The sequence below is a fragment of the Vanrija albida genome, assembly GCF_041260175.1.
Source record: "Vanrija albida strain AlHP1 chromosome Unknown contig_1, whole genome shotgun sequence".
Taxonomy (NCBI): Eukaryota; Fungi; Basidiomycota; class Tremellomycetes; order Trichosporonales; family Trichosporonaceae; genus Vanrija; species Vanrija albida.
The window spans coordinates 12,959-29,663 of NW_027191420.1; the positions used below are offsets into that span (position 1 = coordinate 12,959).

Below are 16,705 nucleotides of genomic sequence, written 5' to 3' on the forward strand. Positions count from 1 at the left end.
TGTTGCTCAACTGAACGCGTCCGCGTGTTGTGGTAGTGACTGCGAGCACCAGAGTGGAGATCCATGGCCGTGTAAGTTATGTACTCTTGTACGGGGGCGGGAGCTAGGCAGCGCAGGCAGACGGTACGGCAACGCAAGGGGGGCAACAAGACGACCAGAGTGAGCAGCAGAGGAGAGGGTGGCGGCGTCGTATGACATGTTCCTGGCCTGGAACTGGGTAGGAGGGAGCAGCTGAGCGTTTCAGCAGGGGAGCGCAGCAGCTGTCAACAGCCAGAGCATCACAGGGAGACAGCTTCGCACGTCAACGGCGGAAAGGGGGCCTGGGTGTGGGGTCTGCAGGGGGGCTCCTGGTAACATGGTTGACTCGGGGTCGACACCTTGGTTGCCAAGACCCAACAGGTGCGCCCACAGCCGTAACAAGGGGCGCTTGTCCTGGGACGTTCCGCGGCATGAAGGCGCGACTTCCGGCAGCCTCCCAAACCCTGTATTCGACGATCCTCTGGGCCCGCAACGGCTCCAGACGTCAACTGGTGCCGCCTTGACATTTGTATTTGTTCGCGGATGATTTGTAGTATGGTCCACGAGGCGGGAGTGACCGCTCTCGTCAGCGCCTCGACCAGCGCCACTTATTGTTAGTGTGATTGGCGAGGAATATCAGTCCAAGCCACCAGAATCGTCTATCCCGACGGGTTAGAACAACTGCGACAGCGCGGGCAGATGTGGCTGCGTTATTCGTGCAGTTCGTGTCACTCTCGCAAAGGACGCGAGGGAGAGGAGATGGCCACGGGAGGATGGACAATGATGCGGATGCGTCACGGGGCAGCGGTTGCGCTTGGCTCATCAACGAGGAGCGGCTCCTCGCGGTTCCGAATTCGGGCAGTCCCACACGCGGTACACCTCCCTTCACCCTGCGACCTGTCGACACCGCTGGCCAAGTCGACGGCGTTGCCGTGCGTCGTGCACATCTGCCTCGACACTTCCGCTGGTTTAGCGTGACCGGCCGTATTCCAACAAAGGAGTAGTCCGGTACCCAAGGCGGCACCCCGCACGCCAGCCAGGGTCGTGGCTCCCTTGCTCTCTTAACGCGCAGGGTAAGTAGAGGAGTCGGGTCAAACAGCAGGAGAGCGGAGGCTGGCGACGGGACCTGTCTACAACGTGGCCAGCGGCGACGAAAAGCATGTGTGCTCGCCATTGCCATACGCGTGCACTGCATACTTGGTCCTAGCTGTTCGCTCCTCGGCCAGGGCGACACCGACGTACACCACATGGGCCGTCAGGTCCGCTCGATCTGCTCCACTCTTCCAGCGGAGGGAGATAACATCGGCGTTATGCCAGTTCGGCACCCCGCAGTAGCTTCGGCCTGAGGGCGGCAACCCCGTCGTGCTAAACCAAGACTTTTGCATCTCCTAACACAACGTACAACTCCGACACGACACTGGAATGATGACTTTGCTATACTTCACTTTGACGACTGCCCTTCGACGCTTAGAGCTTGGAGGTGCGCTTGACAAGCACCGTCGAGTCGGGGTTGGGGTCAAGCGTGAGCGTGTTGACGGGGTTCTGGCGCGCGCGGTTGAACAGCTTCTCGTAGACGTTGCCGTCGTAGCCGCCGAGCGACGAGTCGAGCTGGAAGTCGGAGAACGACCAGGCGTCGACGAGGCTGACGGCGTTGGGGCGGATGCGGTCGAGGAGGGCCGAGATGGCGGTGGTACGGGCGAGGGTGAGCTGGTTGACCGAGACGGCACCGGCAGTGAAGAACTCGGCCGAGTGGAGCTCCATCGTGTGGAGGGCGTACAACCTGAAGAGGTCGCGGAGAATGTCGGCGGTGGGCTCGCCAACCTCGGCGGCAACCCTGGCGCGGTTCTCGAACACGGCGTCGTAGAAGCTCTTGATGACGAGGTACTGCGAGTGGGCAGTCGAGAGGTGCCAGAACTGGACAAGGAGCGAGTTCCATGACTGCTTCTGGACGTCACGGAGGCGGAGCGACTCAAAGGTCAGGAAGGCGGCGCGCCAGGCAAAGGCGGCGACAATGTCCTGGTCCGAGTTGAGGACGTCGTATGCGGCGCCAGTGGTCTGGCGGTTGAGGTAGTGCGACAGGATCTTGGACGTGTCGTTGTTGGGGGCGTTGCCCTTCTGGACGGCACGCGCCGTCTTGAGCAGGTAGCGCGAGACCTGCTGCGTGAGCATGTAGTTGTCGCCCTCCCAGGTGACGGTGGGAAGGTAGTCCGAGTACCAGGTGCCGATACCCGAGTAGCTCGAGTAGCCGTGGCCACCGCAAGCGCGACGGCACATCTCGAGGCCGTCGATGGCAATGGTCGAGGAGAGGGCCTTGAGGCCGCACGAGGTGGCGTGGAGGTCGGCGAGCAGCTCAGCTCCGGGCTGGAGCTCCTCGGGGCCGGGCGAGCCCTTGGACGCTGCCTGGGCGGCGAGGTTCTTCTTCATGACCTCCTGGTTTCTGTTGTACAGCTCGATCATGTTGCGGCCGGTGAAGTGCAGGGCGTACGTGGCGGCGAGGAGGGGGAGGAGACGGACCTGGACCATCTTGTAGTTGAGGACAGGGGTCTCACCGGGGACACCGGCAGCCTCGGCGTCGCGGTCCTGGAACTGGCGACGGACAGCGGCGTAGCGCACAGCGATGGTAACACCACGGGCGAGCGACGCACCCGACTCGAGGACGATCATCGAGCGGATGTAGGTGAGGGTGCCGTAGACAAGGGTGGGGGCACCGATGCGGCGGTACTCGCTCGTCTGGGGGTCGACAGTCGAGAAGCGGCCGAGCATGTTGATGTGGGGGATCTTGACCTGGTTGAGGAGGAGGAAACCGTTGTCCATCGAGCTGGAGTAGGTTAGCCATTGCCGGCGGCAAGTGGAGGAAGGTAGCTCAATCGCCGCTACTAGGGTATGAAGCCCCCCTCCGGGCTACTCACTTGTAACCAAACTTGGGTCCAATGTCACCAACGTAGATGTTGGGGAGGGGCTCGTGGGTGTCGAGGTCGCGGATCTGGAGGACGAAGGGGTGGGGTCCGTAGTTCTTGCCCTTGATGTAGAGCTGGGCCATCACGACGGCGTGGTTGGCGGTACGGCCGAGCGAGCCAATCCACCACTTGGAGGCAGTGAGCTTGGGCGAGTGGAGGATGAAGGTCTTGTCCTCGGGGTTCCAGGTAGCCGTGGTCTCGAGACCACGAACGTTGGAACCGTGGCCAAGCTCAGTCTGGGCGTAACAGCCAATGTAGCGGCTGGCCTCGGCGGGCTCGAGGAAGAGCTTGTGCTGCTCGGCGTTGCCCTGCTCACGGAGGGTCTTGAGGAACATGCCATCGTGGAGACCGTAGACGTTGGGCTCGCCCGAGATCTTGACGGCGGCGTGGTACGTCTCCTCGTTCCAGTTGTACTTCTTAGAGAGACGCTTGAGGGCCTTGCCGCGGGCGAGCGAACGCTGGATGCGGTCGACACGGCCCATCGACAGGAGCTCATCCTTGTTGAACACGGGCTCGGCCTCGATGAGCTTGGTGAGCTCGGCGGCACGGTCGAGGTTGGCCTGGGTGTGAAGGAGGACGGCGAGCTTGTTCGAGTCGACCTTGGAGCCGTTGCGCTCGGCAGCGAGGAGGTCGGGACCCTGCGGGTCAGAGGGCTTGAGCGCCTGGACCCAGGATGGAGGAGCGGACGGCATTATGGGCTAGGTGCTTGTTGATGAGGAGTAAATTCTCAAGCCAGGAGAGCAGATGGGAGACGTTTAAAAGGCTGGGGCGGAGGATGCAGTGGGGTGAGAGTTCCAGGCAGCGAACAGGTTAAACGGCTAGCCGATGCATGGCCAGCCGCGGGCCGCGCAGGTCATGGCAGACCGCCAGCTGACGTTCTAGGCCGACTGCATCTGCCCCGGATCTACGTACGGCCGTCATGCCCCGTGACAAACGGCGTTCGGGTGTGGCTCGGCGACTCAGGTGACCCCCACCGAGGTGGATGTGGGGGACCGTATAGGAGGCAATTGGCGGGAGCCTCTGATGGCCTGGCTGCCTGCGTCATCACAGACGAATAACGTCAGCCACGTTGGGTAAGGCGGGGTAAGGCAAGTGTCGGCAATAGCCGGGTAGAGCTGCATAGACAATTGAGAGCTGGTCAACTGGTTGCTGCACTTTATCTGCATTGTCGACTTGAGATGTGTGTGTTTGAGCAGAACATCGGCCTCGACACATGCCAGACTCGCTCCAACGGTCATATCTGATAGCCCACTCAGTCTTAGCGTCGCACAGGAAGGCCTATCTATCGTCGCCCATGACCGAGCTCAAGAGTCGTCAGTCACCTCGCCGGTAGATGTCATAGCCGCTTCTTGTTGGCGGACGGCGGACAGGCGGGTGTCTTCGGTCATCGGTAGGATGCGGGGTGGGTGCCAAGATGTAGCGAGGTTGAGACACTAAAGTGCGATTGACAAAGTGCGGCCGAGATGCAAGTGCGCGCCAAAGGATCGGTCAGAGGTGCAAGCGCGAGGCACGTCGGCCCGCATGCAATATTGCTGGTAGCCGCCTGGGTTGACCGACGGGCAAACCCAAGGGCTTCTCGGTGTCTTTCGTCGCCTTGATCGTGGGTGCTCCAACAGTTCCTTGGGTATCCGGCGCCCGGCCGAAGCCACGATCATTCCATCACAAGGTGCATAAACAACTATTAGAGAGTCGGGTCAAGGCAGAAGCCCACACTGCAAGCCCTACTCCCGAAACACATTTGGAGACACAACCGACGGCAACTAACAGAAAAGGACGCGGTAGAGCCTCTTCCACCACGGCGCGTCGGCACGCTTCTCGCGCCACAGCCGCATGTCCTCGGCAGTGAGCCACGACTTGCGGCCTGTGTCGAGGTCAATGTCCTGGGCCTTGCGCGGCAGCGAGCGCTTCCAGATGAATCCGACAATGTAGAAGAGGATGACGATGGGGAAGGAGACGAACACCTGGAAGAAGCCCTCGGCGGCAGCGGCGCCCTTGGGCTGCTCTCCGACAGGCCAGACTGCCTGTGATAGAGTCAGCGCTGCGTAGGAACGGGACACCGCACTCACAGTGTAGAACTGGGCGATGATCACGAGACAGATGAGGATGATGCCCATCCACGAGCCGTAGATACCGCCAAAGGCCTTGAACGGCAACTCCTCCAGGCTGTGGCCCTGTACCCGCCATGCCTTGCGGAAGCGCAGGTGCGTCACGCAAATCGCGAGCCAGGTGTACAGCGTACAGAGGCCCGACAGAGCCAGGAGCCAGTCAAACACCTTGGTTCCAACGTCTGCGATGTTGACGTAGGCCAAGGGGCCCCAGATGAAGATGGCCATAAGGGCCCACATGGGACGGCCTGCCTTGTCGACGGTGGCGAAGAACTTGGGCGCATAACCCATCTCCGCGAGGGCGACGAGAGGGCGCGAGCCTCCGTAGATGCACGACATGGACATGGCGAGGACGGAGATGAGGATGGTTGCGTTGACGAGGTGGTCGAGGCCGCGGATCTTGGCGAGGCGGAAGAGGATGACAAGAGGTGAGCCGTTGGCGCCGTCGCCCTCCTGCAGGAGTGGCTCGTTGTACGGGATCGCGAGCCCGACGAGGAAGATGAGCGTGATGTAGATGAAGATGACACGCCAGAAGATGTTCTTGATGGCCGAGGGCATGGTGGCGCGCGGGTCGGGAGTCTCTGTCGCGGCAAACGAGACGAGCTCAGAGCTGGGGTGTCAGAATGGTTGGCCGCGGCGTGGCCGACGCCCAAGATCGCACTCACCCGGCGTAGGCAAACGCGGCGGTAACGAGCACGGCGCAGAAGCCCTTGAATCCCGCGGCAAAAGCACCCGGGTCATGGTAGTGCTTTGCACCAACGTACGAGCCGTACGCGCCGTTCGTGGGTCCACCACCACACACGCACACGACGGCGATGACGATGAAGAGGGCAATGACAATGAGCTTCAGGCAGCCGGTCCAGAACTCTGTCTCGGCGTAGCCCAATGTGCCGAACATGACGGCAACCTGGGGTCAGCTAGCTGCAGCGTTATCGCAACTCACAAACACGATGAAGTAGAAGATAGTGATCCACGCGCCGAGCGGTACGGGGGTCGACCAGTACATGACAGTGCTTCCGGCGACGGTGAGTTCGAGCGGCAGCGTGATCATCCACGAGAAGACGTCTGGGTAGTCAGTGACGATGCTCCCCCTTCCAACTACTCACAGTTCCAGCCAAGCGCAAACGCCAGACTCGGGTCGAGGAAGCGAGACACGAGCGTGAAGAATCCACCGGACACGGGATACAGAATGGCCATCTCACCCAGCGCCTGGGTCACGTTGATGAGCATGACGCCCATGATAATCCATGCAATGAGGATGGCAGCGGGACCACCGGTGGCGAGCGCGCCGCCCGAACCGACAAACAGGCCGGTACCGATAGCGCCTGGCGCACGTCCGTCAGCGCCTATCGCGCGTCCAGATAAGCCACCTACCACCGACGGCGATCATCTGCAGATGCCGCGGCCGCATCTTTTGCTGCAGGTTCGGGTTGTCATAGTTCTGCAGCTCGGGCGGGATGTCGCCGTGCGCGACGAGGCCGCTGACCGTCAGCGTCGCCGAGACGATCCACCCACCGAGTCGTGCCCGGCGCGCGCTTGAACGACTCCTTGGTCAAGCCGAGCCGCGTGAGCGTGCTCTCGCGCGACGGGTCGTAGAAGCCGTCGTCGGTGAATACGCCAACAGCGGCCGGGACGTCCTCGCCGCGACCGCCCTTCTCCTTGTCGATGTCGGACATGTTGTTGCAGTGGCGAGTGGGGGAGAAGGTAACAGTCACCTGTTCGACTCGAGGGGAGGTTATGTCGGGTGCGCGAGTTCGGGATGGGCTGGGGGTAGCGCTGGGCGGCAGAGGTGCTACCCGGCCTGCTCGCGTGGTGCTCCTGTCGGCAGATAGTCCCTGTCTGCACGCCCGATCGCTATTGTTTCCTGCTGGAAGCTGAGTGGTGCAGGCCGCCTCTGGAGGTCAGCAGACCCGCGGCGAGGGCGGATGCCCAGCCTGGTACGTCACTTGTCCTACCCCAGAGGGTGTGCGCTGCCAAAGGGCGGCCCTTCATCTGCGGCTGCCATGCCTGCGCGTGCACAACAACGGGTTCAAGGGTAAATCGCCAGCCGACTCGACAGGTCGTTGAAACAAGATCACACGCGGACAAGCTGGGAATCTCATTGGACGGGTCGGGGGACGCCGTTCGTCGAGCCGATTGCCGGTCCACGCGAGCTCCACAAGAGGTTTCCTGGAAGCCTTGGCTTACAGTCGGCGCAGAGTCGAGCGTCGAGCAACAGATAGAAGTGCATAGATAAAGACAGAGAAGAGATTGATACACGATGGTTGACAGACATCCTGGACGCCGTCAGCTCCAGGCATGCCCGTGCGCACCCACCTGCTCGCTCCTCGCCCGCGCTTCTACCGCCCATCCGTCTTGTGGATGTGGGCCGGCACGTCGCCCTCAAAGTCGCCCGTATTGACCGTTCCGCGCTTCTCGATGAGGACGACGCGCGCGTCGGCGCCAAAGGGACGGTGCTCCTGGCCGAGCGGGACGACGTACAGGTCGCCCTTGTTGAGCGTGAGCGCAGACTCGACGCCGTCGACGCGCACGCCCATCTGCATGCTGCCCTCGAGCACGAAGAAGACCTCGTCCGTGTCGGGGTGCGTGTGCCAGATGAAGTCGCCCTGTAGCCGCACGACCTTGATGTCCTGCCCGTTGAAGCTGGCCGCCAGGCGCGGGTCCCACGGCGTGGTGATAGCCGCGAGCTGGTCGCTGATGCTGACGACTGAGGGCGGCATGGTGAGTGGGTGGAGGCGAGGTGGTGATGTGTCTGAGGCTGGAGGTATGGCCTCGGGACCGCGGTCGGTTAAGTACAAGTACAATCAGTCCGCATTCATACAGCTGGTCAACATCGGCATGCCGAAGGGACGCTCGGCCTCGGTCAGCCGTAGTTGGAGAAGGTGCCGAACACGATGGAACGCGGCGGACGTCGAGCCGGTGCGGGAGGGCATCACCCTGGCATGGCCACTGTAGGCTCGCAGCATGCAGCGGTCGGCTGTTTCCGAGACGCGGCGACGGCGCGACTGCGACAGCCAGTTGATGAACCAGGCATGTTGCTGCCTGTGTTTATCGTATGCTCAGGCATCAGGAATCACGTCCGTCTAGCTGGCCCGTCGGCCTTCCATGCTGTTCCATCCTTCGACGCAGCACGGAGTGGCCGAGATAGTGAGTGAGCCGTGCCACAGTGCGAGTGGTGAGCACTGCCAGGTAGTGCCTAGCGCGTCAGGTGCTTGTCAGCTAGAGTTGGCCGAGAGCAAGGTAGGCCGTGTTGGTTGTGATGATAGGCCAGTGTTGTGCCCGCTGCCATCATGAAGATCACCTCGTCGAGCCTCATCGCCATCAACGACAGATCCGGCTGCTGCTGCGCCGCGTATTGCCCTGTCAGCCATCTGCCCATTGCCTTGTACATTCGCCGGACAAGTGTTAATGACATGAGGACCGACCCTCCCTTGCTCGGTGGTTGACCGCTCCATCCAGGGAACCCCGTCAGTGACGTTGACGGTGCAGCAATGTGACGAGCAGAGAAGACAACAGCACCCCCCTCGCTTCCACCCATCCCACCACGACGACCATGAGCAGCGCCGCCTTGCCCGCCTTCCCATCGACAGACCAAGCACCCATTGTCCGCACAGCCTTTGGCGCGGGCTCGGACGCGCCGTGGGAGCGGCTGCTCAAGATGCTCGAAGTGCCCTCGGACGAGGGCTTCCTGCCGTACATCACGCCGGTCGACAAGCCAGGCTTTGACGGCGCGTCGCCGCAAGCTCTGTTCGAGGCCGCAAAGGCCGCAAAGGCCAACTACGCCGTCATCTTCGCGGCCGACGCGCGCACCTTCGCCGAGCCCAACTTTCCAATCATCGTCATCGACATCCTCGGCCAGGTCGAGTACGATGAAAAGTTTAACCCGCTCCCCGACCCACCGGGACTCCAGACGCGCACGTTCCGCTGCCTCGCTGCCGAGCTGTGGAGCCCGGAGAACAACCTCAACATCGCAAACATGGACTGGGAGGACTTTGTCGACGCGCTCGACGAGGACGGCGTGTTCCGCGGCTTTCCCGAGTGGAGGGACGAGCAGGGGGAGAGCGTGGAGGTGCCGCAGGGCGGGGAGGCAGTGCCTATGCGGCTGACCACGCTGGCCCACCCGGACGAGTCGTAGCTCGACGTCCGTCGCCGGCTGTCTCGGCGCCGTCGGCTCCCCCTTCGGCGCCGCCGGCGTCGCTGAGGAGTCTCCAACGTGTCGGCGCCGAGTCGGAGCGAGATCACGTGACTCCACTGCGTCACTCAACACTGCCTTGCATGCATCTACCCATTCATCTCTTGTACATAAACGTGCGAGCAGCAGCAGACCGGGGTCAGCGAGAGACCGCGCAGCGCAGCTCGGTATTCAAGGCAGCTGTCCTTGGCATCCCCACTGTCTCCCCATCCCCGGTCTTTCAGTACGGCCGCCCTCACGATGGCAAGTGTCCTCCCCGTGTCGACGCATCTGCCCACGCTGACCACGGCAGACCAACCCGTCCGACTTCATCCCCGGCAACGACGACGAAGTAATCCTCAAGCTGCCGGCGGGCCGCCAGATCGCGTACGCGCACAACGGCTACCCCTCTTCGCGCACCGTCATCCTATTCTTCCCGGGCATCTTCGCCGTCGCGCGCGCCGGGGACGTCCTCGAGTGCGTCGAGCGCGAAAAGCTCCACTACGTGACGGTGACGCCGCCCGGTCTCGGCCAGTCGTCTCCCACCGCTCCAGGCAAGACGTACCGCGAGAGCCTGATCGCGGACACGCGCGCCCTCTTTGACTCGCTCTACCCCGACGGCAAGCTCGACGCGCTCTATGTCAGCGGCGGCAGCTTTGGCACGGCGCCAGCGCAGATGATCTTCGGCGCGAGCTATGACGAGTTCCCGTACGGCCGCTACATCGCCGGTTTGTGCGTCATGGCTGGGTTCTCCCCGCTCGCGCAGCACAAAAACTACTCGGCGACGCTCACATGGCAGAACTACTTTGCTGTCGGGCCGCCCAGCCGCATCCCGTTCAACGCCGTACAGCGCCTGGGCAAGCTGGCATTCGCGTCCAAGCTCAGCACCCGTGAGGGTACGATGAAGTTCCTCAATGAAACCCTGTTCGACCACATGACCGACGAGGAGAAGGCCATCATGAACGACTGGCTCAAGCGCAAGAACAAGACCAAGGACGAGGTCGTCGGCCGTATGGCCGACGGTACAATCGCGTCCGTCGCTGTATCGTGGGACTGGTTCCTGGGGATCTCGGACGTCCTCCACTCGGACTGGGGATTCGTCCCCACCAGGCTGGACAAGGACCACGCCAAGCCCGTCCTCGTTGTCGGGTCGGAGACTGACCAGCTCGGTGGCGGCATGAACGAGTGGCTCGTCGCCAACTACAAGCCGTCAGCCGTGAAGAACGTGCCTGGGGGCCACATCGGCGGCATGTTCTTCATTGACGACATCTTCAATGAGCTGCTCGAGTTCTCGCGGACCGCGGGGGGCGCCAAGGACTAAGGGCAGGTGGGCGCCTTCTCTTGTGCATGTAGTGATTTGGTGAGTATACCTCGGCGGGACAAAGGCTGACAACAACAGTTTGGGTTATGCAGGACATTCATGTGCCGGCGCCGCTCGTCGCCCTCCTGCAGTTCAATCTGCAGACGATAGCCGCGCTCAGGTTGCTGAGAGAACGAGGACACGGCGCCCAACCGTCGCCCCCCACACAGCCTGTGTCCCCCAGCATGAGGAAACGTCAGCATGCGTGGAGGGCGCTCAATGTCCGAGGGCGTGAGGGGCTCGCCACCCATGAGCCTCACACCATCCATTGCACTTCCAGAGTGTTCGTCACCGGCATCTCACTCACCACACCGCACACCTTCTCTCTATTCATCCACTCTCACATGCCTGCTGCAAAGACCAAGATGAGCCACCGGGCTCACCGCAAGACGACAAGCCGGGCCGCCACTCGAATCCTTCTCGACAGCTCGAGCTACCCTCACTTGATGGACATGATCATCGGCTTCGCGCCTGTCCCGTCCCTTGCCGCTCTGCGCGCGGCGTCACGCTTGTTGCGAGACAAGATTGATCGGATGTTGTTTCGGCATGTCGCGATCATCTCCGACTCGGCTACCATCCACCGTCGTGGCCTCGATCTCACAACATCGCGGCACTCGACTCTGCCTGTGAGGCCGCACGACGACTACGTGCCCTATTGCCCTCGCAAGGTGGAGATACTCGATCTCGAACAACCTCTCACCGCGCCCCTCCCGCCTGCCTCGTATGGCATTGGAGGCTGGACCTCCCTGGCGACGCTGCGCCGCATGGGAGCTGCGGTGTACGGAATGCCCTCACACTTCTCCGACACGCTCGACTTCGCAGTGGACTTCTTGGACCTCACAAGCATCGTCCCCCGTGATGGGGCCCGTCACGAGCCGCTGTCCATCAGCGTCCCGCCCGCGGCCCGCTACATTTTGCACCTCAAGTGGGACGAGAGCGACGAGCATTGGAGGCACATCACCTTCCGCGGGCATCACATCTCTCGCGCTTGGACTATCGTACTCTGGCCATGCAGGCCCGGGACAAGACCAATTTGCGAGTTCCCGATCTGCCCTCACTTCTTCCCGTCCGTGCTCCTCGGCGCCGTCGCGGCCAGCGGGTGGATGGGGCAAGTCACGATCGTGGGAGCGGAGAAGATCAACCCACTCCAGCTTGGCGGAGCGGGTGATGACAGCAACAAGGACCGCAAGGGGCTCTTCACAACCGCGCTGCACGCAATCAGCCCAGAGCTGGCGGGGGTCGGGCTGCTCTCGCATGACGAGTGGTCCAAGACCCTGCGTGAGCGGACGCTGTACGGCGAGTGGCCGCCCGAGGGGCGCCTGTACATCTGCACCGATTGCCGCAGGGTGAGTGCGTGGCGGGCCATGGAACCGAGCAATCTGACGCCTTGAAGGCAGTCTTCGACTTCCTCAAGCACGAGTGTGTGCTCTTGGCTTGACCGCAAGGCGCCGTCCAGGTGGGGCGGGAGGGAGACAGCGGGGGGGAAATCCACGATACAATGCGCGATCGCAGGCCGACGGAGTCATCATCACACTCGAGCAGGATACATTATGCACAATGCCGCGACCGTTTGCCAAGGAGCAAGATGGGCGTTGGCGCCTGCGCCGCGGGTTCACATGGCTACGCCCCGCTGCACCGCCCAAACTGGGATGGGATATTGCGTCTGCTCGGGCATGCACACGGATGCCTACTCTCCCACAATGGCGAGCACACGCCCGATTGCATTCGCCAGAGCAAGAGTACCGAGCCAAACTCGTGCAGCACGCACCGGCACAAGCACATTGGATAAAATCACGCCGCGGTCTATCTTATCGGCGGGGAGTGTCTCACCCAGACCATGTGGCGCGACGAAAGCGGATGGAGGAGATGGGTGGCGGTGACGAACAGGGCGAGCTGTGTTCCGGATACGTCAGGGTGGGCTACTCGCCATTATTCCTCCTCGTTCCCTCCGACGCAACCTGCACACTGGCGCCATTGTGACAGCTGTGAATCTTCTCCCACTTACTTTCACCCGTACAGCCTCAACAAGCGCCGACTACACTCCAGCACGCAAAGCTAAGCCCCCGAAACCATGACGATCGCGCCGCTCCCCCACGCCTACTTTCCGCACCTCCTCGAAACAATCATAGAACACGCCTCGCCTGCGGCTCTCCGTGCCCTACGCGCCACCTCACACGAATACCGGGACCGCGTGGACGCCCTGCCTATGGAGCACCTCGTCTTCTACGAGGGGCACGACGGCGAGCCCAAGATCGCGGCGCTGCACCCGTCCGGCCTCCTCACAGTCTTCCGCCCCTCCGAGCGTCTCCCTCTCGAACCCGGTGACGTGCGCACCGTCGACATCCGCGTGGCGCGCTCCATCGACAAGTTCACGTACGGCCCCATGGCAGAGGGCTTCACGTCGATCGACACACTCCGGCGGATGGGTGAGGGCCTCGAGCACCCGCGGTTCAACTTCTCGAGCGTGCACACCGTCGTCGACTTTGTCGACCTCGTACACCTACCCAGGGCTCTGATTCACCTACCACCTCTGGTGGAGCGATACATCCTCCACATCAATGTCAACGGGTGCAACCTTGAATCGCTCAGACTCGGGTGGAGCAAGAATACGCTCCGTGTCCAGGACTGGGTCTTGGTCATCCATCCTGGAGCTCCACCGGCTCAGGACCAGCGTGTCAACGATCTGGATGACAACTACCCCGTTCCTCCAAGCAAGCTCCTCGGCCACCTCGTCTGTGCACTGCATCGAAAGGCCAAAGTTACGATCGTCGGAGCCGAGCAGCTGGGCACCCAGCAAGGGGGATATGTTCCCAATAAGAGTGACACGCTGGTGAAGCTCTTCGGAAACAAGTTTCGGCGCAGCAGAGTCGCTGGTGTCGGGGAGCATCCTATGCTCCGTTTCGTCACGCTCAGCCAGTGGTGGGAGCAGCTTGGGAGCAGGGTTGAGCTCGAAGGAGTTTGGCCGCCCAAGCTGTGCAGCCAGTGATGGGCCGGGCGTGGACAGGGGCCGATCGGGACAATCAGACCCAGAGCACTCCCATAGTCAACCAACAAGTGCCTAACGCACAATGCATCTGTCAATAGACAAAGCTGTTCGGCCATTGTTTCCTCGACATGATGCTTGTTCCATCAACATCAAAGTGGAGGTAGTCCACTTCGGTGGGGGTTGCGGAGGGGCCCCGACTCTCCATGTGTTGTTGTTTCGTTGCGGTGATGGGACGGCTTGCTGTTTGTTGTTCACTGCTCATCGCCATCATTGTCGAGATTTCAGCGCCGTAATGACTCCCATGTCCCAGTGGAACTCAGACCTATAAAGTAAGGTCCACCAGTATCCTCACTCTTCTATCTCTCTACCCACCATCACCAACGACCATTCAGTCGAGTTTCAACAGGTCGCAACCCCAACAACAGACACAAACTACTCCGCACCCAGTTCCCCGAGTCGTAAGTACAAGATGACCTGCCAAGCACTCATTGACTCTACCCCAGGCTCTCAAGAATCCATGTCCTCGCCGCCGCCACCCACAGGAGACGAGGCAGAAGCAGCCGGCACAAAGGACACTTGGCTCCTGGATCACAGGTTTCATCCTCTCCTTATGGACATGATCATCGGCTACTCCGATATCGACACCTTGATCAAGATGCGCACCCTTTCCTCACAGTACCGCACCCATATTGACGGCATCCTCCTCAAGCACGTCGCTATCGTTCGCAACCACCATCGGCGTGATGATTTCCAGAACGAGCGGCAAATGGCCTATATCCCGCCCATCACCACCCGCCTTCCTCCCCTGGAGTGGGGTCGCTCTCTCCCTGTCGCCCCTGAGGTCGTCGAAATCGTTGATATCGATGATATGCCTCCTCCTTCCATAAGCTACCTCATGCCCGACTGGGGGTATCCTCGTCCCCTTGATCACACAGCGGTCCACACGATGCGCCGCATGGGCAGCTTTGTAACGGAGGAGGAGGCCAACTTCTTCCATCAGGTGACGACGACTGTCGACTTCCTCGACCTCAGCTCGCAATGGAGGCACCAGGAGCGTCTCGGCGGTGCCAGGTCAACAATTTTCCTTCCCAGAAGCGGCACCCGGTACATTCTCCATCTCAAGTGGTCTTTTCTCTCCGATCCGTTCACTCCCTGGAAGTTTCTGGATTTCCATTACACTACCGAGGTTAAGCACTGGGTCCAAACCAACCAGAACCAGACCAACGAGAACATTATGCGATCGGATTCCTTCAGGGGTATCTTTAAGCAGATGAAGAACATTGCTCGGAAGAGGGGCAGCAGCCTGACTATTGTTGGGGCTGACGGGGTCCAACCGCGGCAGTTTGGGGTTCGCACGCAAGAAGAGGTTTTAAAAGTCATGACCAACGCCGTTGCCCGTGGCGGAAAGAAACCAGCACATCTAGAGTTCCTCACTCTCGACGAGTGGTGGGCCACCCTGGGCAAAAAGAAGGAGGTGGAGGGAATGTGGCCGGTACCGAGGCGTCACTTCAAGTGCAGCGACTGCCCGAAGGTGAGCTGGCCTCTTTGTGCCACGCTGACACACCCAGGCCATCCCGGAGTTCTCGACGAGGTGTGAGAAATGTGCAATGGTAGCAAGGGCTCGCCGCAAGCTGTGAATCCGACACTTTGAGCTCCTGGCGGATCATGACCGACTTTGATGATGCTGTTTCGATTGGAAGTTTCTGATTTTTCTGGGATTTTAATACCTGAAGCAGATAAACATACGCAGCACTGGTTTGACCCACAAGGGGTGATTGGTCTGGTCGATCCGAGCGCCGGGGACGGAGCTCATTTGATGTGACACGCTGAATATACATGTTGACACCGTTCCTCACTGGGCCGTTCTCCATGGTCCATGTTCCCACTCCAAGCACCACGGGTATCTCAGTGAGGAGGATTGCAGCTTGGGCACTCGTCACCCACACAGGCAAGTAGGTGTAGCCGTCCTGGCGTGCTGTCAGTGTCAGCACAAGCCGCGGCCTGGTCCTTCCGTCGTAGGGAAGATCTGTTACCACCTCAGTTCCGGCTCCATTCCTCGACACTGAAGAATACATAGGGAGAGGAGGGGGAAATGGGGAAATTGACCATGTCAGACCGGCCTGGTCAGGCCTCCTCACTTGACATTGCCCAATCTTCACGCCGATCACAATCCGTCCATCTCACAACCATTCTTACACTCTCCTCCATCATCGACACCAGAACACAACTGTATGTAGAGTTGGGCCAAGGTATGCATCCGACGACAGCGTCGTGGTAGCAGTAGCAGGAATAGCAGTCTCTGCCAGCTAACAATGGCGCAGCCCTCTCCCGACACCGCACCTTGGATCGCGACACAACCCCTGACCATGGCCCTCGACCACTCTGCCTTCCCCCTCCTCATAGACTACATCATCAGCTATGCCGATCTGGGCTCGTTCCTCACGTGGCCACCTCGCGGGGGTTTCGCAACCGTATTGACAACGCCATGTTCAACCATGTCGCCATGCCCCACTTTGCGGTAGACAGTACTGAATGCGCCACCACATTAGGCATGGTGCCTGCCCCGTCGGGCCGCATCCCACCCGTGGAGGTTAACCGGTACCTCCCAGCAACGTATGGTGCCGTGAAGATTCTTGATCTTCCGCACAACGACACATCAACATTCGACGAGCGCAAGGCTAGACAGGGAGGCTACCGGTTACGTTTCTCCAGACTTGTGCTCTTCAAGATATTCACGAGCCTTAGCACCCTCCGACGTTCCGGTCGTCAAATCACAATCCGAACGAATGGGTAATCTTACAGGCCGACCGTGAAGATCGCTGTGGACTTCCTTCATGAAGGGCCCTGGCTGCACAAGCCGAAAGGAAATGTCATCATCAATGTACCACACCACGTCGAACACTACGTTCTACACCTCAACTGGATCCACGCTCTCCCGGATCCTCTAGAGTTCAAGTGCACCCGGCGAATCAAGAACTGGGTCCTTGTCCTCCACCCGGCACGGGACCCTAGGGATGAGCGCAGCCCTTCGGGGTACTTCGCCGGCATTCTTCGAACAATGGCCACGATCCTCAAGCGAAAGGGGACGGTGACCTTCGTCGGGGCCGA

The 16,705-nt window shown here is 60.9% G+C and overlaps 8 protein-coding genes across 8 annotated transcripts; 5 read left to right on the plus strand and 3 right to left on the minus strand.

Moving 5' to 3' along the window:
• Positions 1-1,485: 1,485 nt before the first annotated feature.
• Q8F55_000007 (uncharacterized protein) lies at positions 1,486-3,667 on the minus strand (the record flags this gene model as incomplete). Its single annotated transcript, XM_069348664.1, has 2 exons — positions 1,486-2,836; positions 2,928-3,667. 2 exons carry the CDS (start codon positions 3,665-3,667, stop codon positions 1,486-1,488), a joined length of 2,091 nt encoding a protein of 696 aa, XP_069212208.1.
• A 1,068-nt stretch (positions 3,668-4,735) lies between these two features.
• Positions 4,736-6,756, minus strand: inda1_1 (Amino acid permease; the record flags this gene model as incomplete). Its single annotated transcript, XM_069348665.1, has 7 exons — positions 4,736-4,996; positions 5,042-5,690; positions 5,746-5,987; positions 6,024-6,145; positions 6,187-6,405; positions 6,455-6,561; positions 6,596-6,756. The coding sequence occupies 7 exons, from the start codon at positions 6,754-6,756 to the stop codon at positions 4,736-4,738; spliced, it is 1,761 nt and encodes a 586-aa protein (XP_069212209.1).
• Positions 6,757-7,419: 663 nt separating this feature from the next.
• Positions 7,420-7,800, minus strand: Q8F55_000009 (uncharacterized protein; the record flags this gene model as incomplete). The annotated part of the gene is made up of 1 exon (XM_069348666.1): positions 7,420-7,800. The coding sequence occupies one exon, from the start codon at positions 7,798-7,800 to the stop codon at positions 7,420-7,422; it is 381 nt and encodes a 126-aa protein (XP_069212210.1).
• Positions 7,801-8,633: 833 nt separating this feature from the next.
• Q8F55_000010 (uncharacterized protein) lies at positions 8,634-9,215 on the plus strand (the record flags this gene model as incomplete). Its single annotated transcript, XM_069348667.1, has 1 exon — positions 8,634-9,215. One exon carries the CDS (start codon positions 8,634-8,636, stop codon positions 9,213-9,215), a length of 582 nt encoding a protein of 193 aa, XP_069212211.1.
• Positions 9,216-9,512: 297 nt separating this feature from the next.
• Positions 9,513-10,572, plus strand: Q8F55_000011 (uncharacterized protein; the record flags this gene model as incomplete). Its single annotated transcript, XM_069348668.1, has 2 exons — positions 9,513-9,515; positions 9,565-10,572. 2 exons carry the CDS (start codon positions 9,513-9,515, stop codon positions 10,570-10,572), a joined length of 1,011 nt encoding a protein of 336 aa, XP_069212212.1.
• Positions 10,573-10,955: 383 nt separating this feature from the next.
• On the plus strand, positions 10,956-12,049 carry Q8F55_000012 (uncharacterized protein; the record flags this gene model as incomplete). Its single annotated transcript, XM_069348669.1, has 2 exons — positions 10,956-11,957; positions 12,005-12,049. 2 exons carry the CDS (start codon positions 10,956-10,958, stop codon positions 12,047-12,049), a joined length of 1,047 nt encoding a protein of 348 aa, XP_069212213.1.
• A 633-nt stretch (positions 12,050-12,682) lies between these two features.
• Positions 12,683-13,597, plus strand: Q8F55_000013 (uncharacterized protein; the record flags this gene model as incomplete). Its single annotated transcript, XM_069348670.1, has 1 exon — positions 12,683-13,597. The coding sequence occupies one exon, from the start codon at positions 12,683-12,685 to the stop codon at positions 13,595-13,597; it is 915 nt and encodes a 304-aa protein (XP_069212214.1).
• Positions 13,598-14,207: 610 nt separating this feature from the next.
• Q8F55_000014 (uncharacterized protein) lies at positions 14,208-15,234 on the plus strand (the record flags this gene model as incomplete). Its single annotated transcript, XM_069348671.1, has 2 exons — positions 14,208-15,128; positions 15,166-15,234. The coding sequence occupies 2 exons, from the start codon at positions 14,208-14,210 to the stop codon at positions 15,232-15,234; spliced, it is 990 nt and encodes a 329-aa protein (XP_069212215.1).
• Positions 15,235-16,705: the final 1,471 nt, after the last annotated feature.